The sequence below is a fragment of the Triturus cristatus genome, chromosome 6, assembly GCF_964204655.1.
Source record: "Triturus cristatus chromosome 6, aTriCri1.1, whole genome shotgun sequence".
NCBI lineage: Eukaryota > Metazoa > Chordata > Amphibia > Caudata > Salamandridae > Triturus > Triturus cristatus.
The window spans coordinates 634,414,823-634,426,823 of record NC_140589.1 but is presented as its reverse complement, the minus strand read 5'-3'; the positions used below and the strand labels follow the sequence as shown (position 1 = coordinate 634,426,823).

General features: G+C 34.8%; 1 protein-coding gene across 1 annotated transcript in view; it reads right to left on the bottom strand.

Annotated features, from left to right (window-relative positions):
* Positions 1-12,001, bottom strand: part of MMS22L (MMS22 like, DNA repair protein) — a 534,885-nt gene that overhangs the window by 476,391 nt on the left and 46,493 nt on the right. The window contains exon 4 of the mRNA XM_085611124.1: positions 11,638-11,725. Coding sequence (XP_085467250.1) covers positions 11,638-11,725 — 88 coding nt within the window. The remainder of the gene's footprint in view (positions 1-11,637; positions 11,726-12,001) is intronic.

Genomic DNA, 12,001 nt, shown 5'->3' with positions numbered 1-12,001 from the left:
TGTGCTTTTTTAAGAATCTGAAAAGTGGATTCAAAATGTGTCAGTCTGTAAAAGTACTTATCACTTGCCAAAAAAAAAGAGAAGAAAGTATGCTTTGCAATTGGCAAAGAAATTTCGTTTTCTGTCTAATTTCAAAGCATGACTTTGTGTGCACACAGGAATTATTTTTAGATATTTAATTTGTGAAGGTGTTATTGTGATTTTCATTTATAGGAAAGGGGTTTATAGTATTTTAAGATTTCTAAAGAACATAAAAAATGTAGTAATATATTTAAATAAAATAAAGGAATTTTTTTTTAGTTTTTTTCAGGTATTGCTGAAGAGCAGTGAACAAAATTTAAGATGCCTACAAAATCCAGACTAAAGAAAGACCACAAAAAAAACCTATATTTGAAGACAACTGGAGGACCTAAGTTAGTTGGAGATGCTCATGTTGGGAAAAAGAAAAAATCTTCTGGTAAGCAGACAAAAGATTTTTTAAAGAACATATTCAAAAAAAGGAAAAATGTACAAAATGTCTGTACTGGAAAGAATGTTTTCAATAGAAAAGGACAGGAAAAAATTGAGAATTTAGTTAATGCAAATATACCTTCTGTAAATATAAAGATTAACTTAAACAGAAAAACAGCGTTTAAAGAGATACGTAGAAAAATGTTTCAGAGAAGAGTTATGTCCAATTTGATAAAGGATGTGAAGAAATATAAGCAAAAGGCAAAATTTTACAAGAGAAAAAAAGAAATTGAAGCCATTGCAGCAAAGGAATTAGAATTAAAAAGGAAACTATTCATTTTAATTTTGAATAGGATGCGTACATTGGATAAAATGGTTAATGTACTGAAATCACAAAGCAAAAGGAAAAGAGTAGTGAACAGAACAAACTTTTGTAAAGTGTTTTTAGGAAAATGGATGCATAGTTCAAGTAGTGAACCTTTTTTTAATGAAGAGAGCTATTTTCAAAGTAATAGTTTGCTGCATGCAGTTGACACCAGAGGTCGTGCTTACGAAGTGAAAAATGGTTGCATAATGGAGAAGGAGATAATGGTTCCAAGAGATGAGGTACAAGTGATGGCGGATGAGGCTATGGGGAGACGTCCTAAAGCCCCAGTGTACACTTGGAATTGTAGTAGTATTTGCACTGTGCGTCAGGAATCTATTGACAAATTTCGTGAGTTTCTAAGAGAATATAGTAAAAAAAGTGTGAAACAGAAGATTAAGGTGCTTCAAAGTCTAGATCCATGCAGAGTGAGAGAGAATACTGGTTTGCAGGGTCATTCTCTGGCTTGTCTATCTAGAAAAGTGTGTAATAGTGTTTTCCATCATTTTAGGATGCTGGCTGTTCATCATACTGAAATGAGAAAGTTTGTGAGACGGTTGTATTTTGCTAAAAGTCCAGCACTAAAGTTAGATGAATTGAATAGGGCTCTGTTCCGTGGGTCAGTATCAGATGTAGAGAAGGTTGTTGATGAAATTCAGTTTTGTTACTTTGGTCCTGAACAAAACAGTGCAGAAAAGGACACAGTAAATGAGGAAGAAGTGGAAGAGAATGTAGAACCATTTGTAAGTAAGACATTTAATGATCACATAACAAAATTTGAAAAAATCTCTAATGAAAGACCAAATATTACTTGTATTTGTTGCCGCAGAACTCATTATAGAAAACAAACCAGGTATGTTGATCTCTATAGAAAAAGTGAAAATGAAGATAATTATAAGTGGAAGGATTTTGCCACATATATATTTCTTGAAAATTGTTTTGAATTGGGTGAAGTTCAGCGTATTTGTAAATACTGTTACAACAAATTAGAAGAAAATAGAATGCCGACCAGAGCTGTACATAATAATTTATTATTGGATGTTATTCCTGCCGAACTTTCTGAATTAAATACTTATGAGTCTATACTTATTCAATGTGTTCATCCGTTTCAGACCATAGTACGTATGGAGCCCAAAACTGGTAAATTACCTCCTTCAGATTTACTGAGAGGTTTAAAAGGTAGAGTGGTGTATTTGCCCTTGGATTTGAAAAAAAATATGGAAACTATTGATGCAGATACTTTGGAAACTGAACCATTAGTTCTTCTGGTTAATGGTGTACCTACAAAGAATAAGAAGATTTGGCAGGAGCTGGTAGATGTACGGAAAGTACAAAGAGCAAATTTGTATTTGAAAAGGAATAACAAATGGTATGAATCAATTTATATAGAAGAAGAAGAAGAAGAAGATTTACAAGAAGACACAGAAACACCAACTGGACAAATTGAAAAAGTGGACAAGTCAAAGGAAGAAGAAATTTATGAACATTTTAGCATACATCCTCTTCATTCAAAAGAAGTTATGGGAGACAATATTGATCTGTTTCAGATGAAGAAAGCAAAAGGAACTCCCGTGAGTGTATGGGAGGAGAGCTTGGAAGCACGATGTTTTCCCCAGCTGTTTCCTAAAGGAAAAGGAGGACGATACGATGAACGTCCAGAACAGATTCCAGCTTCTGAGTATCGGACTACAAGACTATATGCTGAAGATCCCAGATTTCGACAAAGTATTCCTTATTTGTTCCATCTTTTATTTGAAAGCGACTTGTCTGCACTGTCTTATGCAGTAAATCACATTTTAAAAAGTGGAGTACATTTACAAAATGTGTCTGCTAAGGATTTTATGGAGAAAGTGCAGCACCGAGATGATCATTTGGAAACACAACTGATCAATCCGATGGCTTGTCAGCGTGGGACAAATGAATATTGGTACCGACGCCATGGTGAATTAAAATGCATGTTACGGAATTTAGGAACACCAACATGGTTCCTTACCCTAAGCTGTGCTGAGTACGCTTGGGATGATTTACTGGATTTTCTACGAGAGGCAAATTCAAACATTAAAAACATCGAATACAAGACAGCAGGAGAACTGTGCTCATTGGATCCGGTTAATGTTTGCAGATATTTCAATCATAGATTTGAGGCTATGATGTCCTTCATCTGCAATAAAAAAAATCCACCTCTAGGAGAAGTAGTGGATTTCTGTTGGAGAAAAGAGTACCAGGCAAGAGGTGCTCCTCATATTCATATGCTGTTGTGGATCAAGGATGCCCCAAAGTTTGGAACAGATACTGATGAAGCAGTGTTATCTTACATTGAAGAATATGCAACATGTGCTATACCAAAAAGCACAGAAGAGAAAAAGTTAAAGGAGCAAGTTTTACGTTTCCAAAGTCATCGGTGTGGAAAATACTGTCGACGGAAATACAAGAGCAAAGATAAATACTACACTAAATGTCGATTTGGATTTCCTAGACCTGTTCTTTCAAATGGAAGAGTAAACAGTTTTATGTCATCTGTGAGACATACTATCACAAGAAAATCACCTAAGAATACCTACAACCTAAAAAGAAAAGAAGAATCAAAAAATATAAATGACTACAACCCAGTCATTTTATCCATGTGGAATGCTAACATGGATATACAGTATGTAGCTGACCATTCCATTGCTGTTGCTCGATATGTAACGTCTTACATTACTAAATCAGAAAAAACTGAATTGAAAGAAATGTGGGAAGAGATTTCTCATGAGAAGACTGTCAGTAAGAAGCTGTACAGTTTCAGTTTAAAGATGTTATCGCATCGAGAAATTGGATCCTACGAATGTTCAGATAGGTTATCTTCTGCAAGTCTCTACTCGAAATCAAGAAGAATAATTTGGGCAAGTTTAGGCCTTGCAGCAATGAGAAATCGGGTACTGAAATCTGTTGGAGAAATTGAATATTTGGCCGAGAATGACCCAGAAAGTACAGATATTTTGAAATCAAACATGTTGGACACATATTATCCCAAGAGAAGTCATCATCTGGAGAACATGTGTCTCTATGAAGTGCTGCAGAACTACATTTATTCACGGAAAGCCGCAGAAGACATCAACAATGGAAAATATAAAGTCATTGGTGAGGAAGGATGTTTGGTGAAGCAAACAAAAGGAAGTTTGATAAATCACAGGAAGCCGAGTTGCGACACTACTGACAAAAAGGAATTTTACTACTTGGCTCTTTTACAGCTGTTTAAACCATGGCGTACAGAGGATGAACTACTGGGAGAATTTCAAAGCTATGAAGATTCTTTTAATGCTTGCAAAGACAGCATACAATGCAGTACATTCTCAACTTATCTGCAAATGTTAAATGAAGAAATTGAACAGGAAACTACAATTGCAGCAGAAGTAGCTAGAGACAGTTCTCAGGACATCCAAAGTTCAGGAACACTCAGTCAAGATCCCCTAGGACAACCAATCGTTGAAAATGAAGCATCAATAGCCATGAATGAAGTGGAAACGGCTATGAATCAAGCTCAAGAAGAATTTATAGACTTACAAAATTTGGAAAGACAACTGAATGAAGAGCAGCAACAAATTTATGAAGAGATCAGAAGCAAAATTGATCACGGATTTCAACATGAAAAAAAAGAGTGCTCATGCACATCATTTCATCCAATCAGGATGTATGTAAGTGGACAAGCTGGAACTGGAAAAAGTTTCTTAATAAAAGTCATCAGAAGCTACCTACAGCAAAAAACGGATTCTACTTTGTCTTGTGTGGTTACTGCTCCAACTGGGTTAGCAGCCTATAACATAAAAGGAATCACCTTACATCGTTTGCTAATGTTACCAGTGGAGCATGAGAACAAAATACAATACAACAAGCTAGCTGGAGAAGCATGCTTGGAAGTTTCAAGAGTATTGAAGAAGATGCAAGTTCTCATTATTGATGAGGTGAGCATGGTATCAAACTTAATGCTTGCCTTTGTGCATTTAAGAATGCAGCAAATTCTAAGGACAGACTATGACGTGTTATTTGGTGGAAAACATGTCATAGTTTTTGGGGATCTTCTACAGCTTACTCCAGTTAAAGGACAACCAGTGTTTAATACTGTGACACATGAAGACACAAATAAGTCATTGGGAAGCATTGGTAATGCAAATATTTGGTCCTTCTTTGAGTACAAGGAACTTACTACTAATATGAGGCAAGCAAACGATGAAGAATATGGAAGTATTCTGAAAGATATCAGGATTGGACTACTCACTGAAGCAGGCACAAAAGCATTACAGAGTCGGTTGCTACATAATTGATTTCCAAAGGAAGAAATAGTTGCAGAGAAGATATACAAGAACATTGCAGAAAAGAAAAGTGTCATCTGCTTAATGCCAACTCTACGTGAATGCTCAATATTCAATGAGGAGCTTTTGAAATTGGAAAAGGAAGAGATCAGGAAATTGGAAGCAGTGGACAAAATTGAGGATGGAAGAATTACTATCACATTAACAGGCACACTGAAAAATAAATTGGATTCACTAGAGAAGAACATTTCCAAAACAGCTGGATTAGAAAAAAATCTATATGTTTGCATGAACTGTAGAGTATTTTTAAGGAGAAATTTGGATGTTGAAAAAGGTTTAGTTAATGGAGCTATGGGAAGAGTTGTGGATTTTATTAATTATCAGAAAAAAGATGGAATTGAATGTTTAAAAATAAAATTTGATCAGATAGAAGAAGTTAAAGACATTTGTCGTTGTTCAGTTCGTTTCATGCTTGTGAAAGACTTATATGTACGTAGGAAGCAGTTTCCGTTTTCTCTAGCATATGCTGTAACTATTCACAAGTCTCAAGGATTGACTGTAGATTGTGCATTTGTGAACATTGGTTCAACTGTGTTCAAAGAAGGTATGGCATATGTTGCTTTGTCACGAGTGAAAACATTATCAGGTTTATTCATGATAGACTTTGATGACTCAAAAGTTAGTGCTGATACAAATTGTGTAAAGGAGTATAATAGATTAATAAGAAGCTATGCTCCTCATTTAGGTCAGTATCCTGTGTTGGAGAAACGTGTAGTTTCTCGTAAAAGGAGAAATGAGAATGTCTGTAATGAAGATGTAGAGAGGAGGAAAAAAAAGAGGAGTGATGTAATTGCAAGCAAAAAGAAAAAGGAAAATGAAGAACAGGTTGTAGGATGTCATTTTGAAAATAGCTCTGGTGTCAACTGCTACGCTAATGTAGTGCTGAATGTTGCATTTTATCTGGAAAGTGTGCAAGAGCAGATAATAGTAAATCAGTGAAAAAGATTCTGTTCTGAGTTGAGTCTCCTTTTTCAAAAGCTGAGTAATGATAAAACTCAAATAGAAAGTGCTACTGAAATTAGAAAACTTTTAGATGTATGTTCAGGACGAACACAGTTTTCTCAAAATGTACAGCAAGACGCACAGGAATTCTTGATGTTTTTTCTTCAGGTACTGGAAGAAGAAGGGGTTCCCATTGAAAATTTATTTGGTCTCTCTTATAAATGGGAACATAGTTGTGAAAACTGTTACAATATATGTGGCTCTAATGTTGATTCTGAAAGGTTTATTTATTTAACATTGCCAGAAAGTAAAACAGTCACTTTTGCTAAATTAGTTAAAGATGCTAATCATAGCATGGAATGCAGTGAGTGTCAATCTGATATGTTTTCAACGTTAATTTTAAAGGAATACGGACAATATGTAATTTTAATGATGCAACGCTGTAAAGCTGATGGTTCAAAATTAGATACTTTAATAAAGAAGTTTACAGGACAGCAATTATCAATTTCAGGAAAAACTTTTGTAACAGTTGCAATAATTTTCCATGAAGGACCTACTGTAACTTCTGGACATTACACAGTTTATCTAAAATGTGAAAAAGGCTGGACACTGTGTAATGATTCCCAATTGATTTTTAAGCAACGTTTGCCTTTTGATTTAGCAAATTCCTATCTAATCTTCCTGAAACCTAAATTTTAGAGAGATTTGGCAACATCTGTACAAAACAATTTTACCATTTTATTGGATTACCATTGGAATTTTCAAAAAAAATGATTTTACAAATTATCATTTGGCCTAATGGAAAGGTAACCAATTGTAATGTGGACTTTTACAATTTTTAATGAAACTTTGGAAAACCAAAAATTTAGACAAAATCGGTAACATCTGCACAATTTAAATTTTGGAATGTTATTGGATTGCCATTGGAAATTTATTCAAAAAAGATTTTTAAAATTACTATTTGGCCATGCGGAAAGGTAAACAATTCTATTGTGGACTTATTTAATTATTAATTAATCTTTCGGAAACCAAAATGTTACAGACAATCGGTGAGATCTGTACAATTTAAACTTTAGATTTTTATTGGATTACCATTGGAAATTTAATCAAAAAAGAATTTTAAAATTACTATTTGGCCTAAAGGAAATGGAACCAGATGTATTGTGGAGTTATTTGAGATATATTTTTGTGATTATACTTCTGAAACAAAAATGTCAGACGGTATTTTAAAGAAATAAGTATTGATATTAGATGATATTTTTTAAGAATATTATGCATTTCTATAAAGTTATGTTTATGCAAAAAGAGATTGTGGGCTTTTTTAAAACAATCTTTGAGATTGTTAATTTTTTTTTTGCCCGCTGTTAAATGATGAATGCAATTGCTTTCACAATTTATAGTGAAATGCAATATATTCTGAAAACAGCAAAAAAAAAGGCAAAAAATGTTTTTGAAAAATATGTAAATATGTGTACTGTATTATAAAATGTTTTATTAAATATTAATACTTTTTTCTTTTTTTTCAGATTGAGATAGAAAATTTTCGAAAACTAGAACCATTTTTAAAGCAATTAAAATTAAATTTAAATTAATAAATATTTTTTTGAGTGGGTATGGTAAGTCAAAAATTTCATGGTCCCTTTTTTCCACTTCTCCACAATCACATTTTCAGTTTTTCATTGTAGTCTCTCAAGGACCTTGTAATGTGATAATTGATTTTTAGTGTTTTTTAAAAAAAAAAAAAAAAATTACGCGCACCGTACGCGTACGGTAAAAAAAAAAAAATCAAAAAAAAGTTTTAAAAACATATATAAAAAATAGTTGAAAGGTAAGGTTGGCTCTTACAAGAGCCGTTGTGTTCATGCAGGGACAGAGGAAAGAAAGAATGGGAATATTAGTCGGTACGACAAATGTGCGGATCTATTTAATTGTTCACTAGGGAAACACTGGTCTCCCTATGACAAATTAGATCATGACAAGTGGCGCACCGTATTTCAACCCTCACAAACCAATGGTTTGTTTCCAGAGGAGAAGAAAAAGGAGATGCTCCCACCACAGATGAAGGGCTCACCTGACCTGCCGAAGATGGACTCGGCCCTGCAGATGATGGACCAGGCTGAGCTGCTGTGGATGTGCTTGGTTGACTTACTGAAGGGTTACCTTCAGTATGTCGAGCATGTGTCCTTCTGTGTACATCTTTAAGGTGTCTCAACATGGTGTGATTCCCGAAGGAATACTTCTTGTTGGGATTCCCTCTTGAAAGTACACGGCCACACAGCTTACAAGTCACTAAGGGTGCATTTACCTTTTTCTTGTTCTCTGGAAAAGTAAAATACTCCCATATGAAAGAGGTCTTTTGTTTCCTCCTTCTCTGCCTCAAGGTAGTGCTGCTAGCCTCACTCTCAGCAGAAGAGTGCTGTTCTGCCATCGTATCACAAAGACAACCCAGCTCCTTCTCCTAAGGGATCACAAGCAGAAATGAGGGGAATGGGTGTGGTGTAGGAGAGTTCTAGAACTGAAAGTAGTTTCAACCAATCAAAAGTTGTGTTTCATGATCACATGACCCACCGTGCGCGTACGTTACGCTTACGGCAAAAGTACGCATGCGCGTAAAAAAGACACGCGCTCGCGCGCATGCGCATAACAGTCACTCCCCAACACTTCCGCGTAACGTGCGCGTGTAGCGTACACGCCTACGCGGCCCACGCGCAGTACGCGCGGCTACGCAAATTGCGTAACTATACGCAAACAGAGTAGATAAATTACGGACATTGCGTAAACCGTACGCTTACCGTACGCGCACTACAACAAAAAAAATAAAAAAAAAAAATATATATTTTCAAAGTTATACTAATATATCTTACCTGTTTGGTAAAAAAAAAAAAAGAGAAAAGTTGAAATATTGCAGATTTTTTAGAAAAAAAAACAGTGTTTTAAGAGAATAAAAAGTTTTAAAAAAACTTTTTTTGTTTAAAAAAAAAAAACACATTTAATATAAGACTTTATAATAAAAAAATCATAAAAAAATCAATAAAAAAAATATGGAAATCACATATGTTATAGCTAAGAATTAGCATTTAAAAAACCATACAAATTCACTGAAAAAACCATGGGTTTCACACACGTTATAGTTAGAAATTAGCATTTAAAAAACCTTGCAAATTCACTGAAAAAACCATAGGTTTCACACATGTTATAGTTAGGAATTAGCATTTAAAAAACCTTGCAAATTCAGTGAAAAAACCATAGGTTTCACACACGTTATAGTTAGGAATTAGCATTTAAAAAACCTTGCAAATTCAGTGAAAAAACCATAGGTTTCACACACGTTATAGTTAGCTGGACATTTCACTCGTAAAAAACCAATGAAATTTCCCCGTTATAGTTAGTTAAGCTAACTATAACTCGTGCGCCCGCAATGCACTGCTGATGACGTCACATATTACATCACTCATGACATGGTCAGTGACATCACTCATGACATCACTGATGACATCTCAAATGACATCACTGATGACATCACTGACGACATCATCCATGTGATAAAGTGGCAGACCTCCTCTCACCCTAATATAACCTTTGATACACACATTCAAAAATAGAGACTGAAATTTTCAAAAAAATGGACATACCAATACCAATTACAACAACCTCTTCAATAATTCTAAGATCCACATAAACATCCACTTATTCACCAACAGTCCTGTACAGTCACTCATTCGTGTACTCACACATCATATGTACTCATACACCTATACATCCTGTAACACAATGCCTCTCATCCATAGAGTTACTCACACACAGTTACTCATGCTAATAAAGAATCAAACATACATTTATTCGCATATACAGTTATACACACACCACCACACTTACTTCTACGGAAACTTACACATACTTAGTCTTTTAAACAATCACTTATAGAAACACATACTTATTCATACAGGAACTCTTTCAATCTCTCACTCTCACATACACTCACTTATATACACCAATAGTCACATATACTAGTTTAAAACATATGTAGTTACTCATAAAGACACTATTGAGACAGCCATTCACTCACTAACACACCCATACACACACTCTTCCACCCATACAGTCCTGCACATATGCTGTCTTCAACACATACAAACAGTGAGTCACTCATTCATGCACTTATGCACTACGTAATACCCCCCACTGAACCATACAGACACTCAGACACTCATACTGATACTCAAAAAACCAACTAATAACCTATATAGACACTCATGTTGCTGCTCACCAACCCATGCAGCCACTTATACACAAAGTGAGAGACTGATACAGGTATTTACACATTTAAACATTACTCACTTAGCCATGTATTCAATAAGATACATCTAATCAGTCAGTAATACAATCAATTTTTCAAAAACAGATCATCCATTTAGACACTTATATACTCATTTATTCTTCCATCGACCTTGAGATATATAAAACATATTTAATTTTCAGAAAAACACACATTCACTGGATGATGTCATCAGTGATGTCATTTGAGATGTCATGAGTGATGTCATGAGTGATGTCACTGACCATGTCATTAGTGATGTAATATGTGACGTCATCAGCAGTGCATTGCGGGCGCGCGAGTTATAGTTAGCTTAACTAACTATAACGGGGAAATTTCATTGGTTTTTTACGAGTGAAATGTCCAGCTAACTATAACGTGTGTGAAACCTATGGTTTTTTCACTGAATTTGCAAGGTTTTTTAAATGCTAATTCCTAACTAGAACGTGTGTGAAACCTATGGTTTTTTCACTGTATATATATATATATATATATATATATATATATATATATATATATATATATACACACACACACACACACCCACACACAAACACCGCCGGATCTACCTAAAAAATGCAGCGCAACTTATCCTAATGGCTTTCGTATGCTTCACATACATATTGTCGCTACGTATTTATATTTACTCGAAATGTAACTCACACAAGCGTTGCTATGCAAACTCTGTGAAAGCTCGGATACCTTCGGGTCAGTTTTGCGCTACACAGAACTCGATAAATAAATAAAAATAATGTTGTATATGGTTAGCAATTGAAGTGAACACCAATGGATGAGTATTTTTTTATGTGGTACAATGTTCTAAGGCCAATCTTGAAAACGATGATTGGCTGAAAATTTTCATATTTTTTTGCTTATCATGAGTTGTAAACAGAGCTAAGGCATTGGCCAGTATTGTCAATTAATTTGGAAAAGATGTTGAAAAAACACAGACTCAAGAGAAAGCAAAATTACATTAATAGAATTGTCTACTGTTGATTGCAAGACAAGTAAAACACATTTTTAACTTCGACTCTCCAAAGTGTCTACTCCAAAAAATGAAGGAAAAAAACTAATTTACGTGACATCTGCAGGAGACAGCGGGCTCTTTAAATAGTCCTTCATTCAGACGTCACTACATGGCAAGGTGGTTTACCAAATACACAAACAAAGATAGTTTTAAAACTATTATTACGCAGCAATGATGTTAATTGGCTCACCTGAAAATAAAAACCTTCACGTAATGTAGAAACTCCACACACTGATGCTTTATGGCCTCACAGTCACAGTGTATGCTTCCAGCTTGGCCTTAAAAAAGCAAAACAGGTGTCATTATGGCATGCACACATCTTAACCTTTCAAAACGATTTTCAGAAAACAAGTATTCTCAGACAACAAACTAATTGCAAAGCTGCTGGTGGTATCCCCTTTCCTGAAGCAAGTGAATACCTTTACATTAAAACAGCAGCTGTTTGTCTAAAATGATTCAGTACACAAGTGAAGTAGGCCCAATGTAGTCACAAAATTGCTACTTATTCAGTTTCATATTTTCTCCTTAAACGGTGGAATGGCCTGTCACTACAC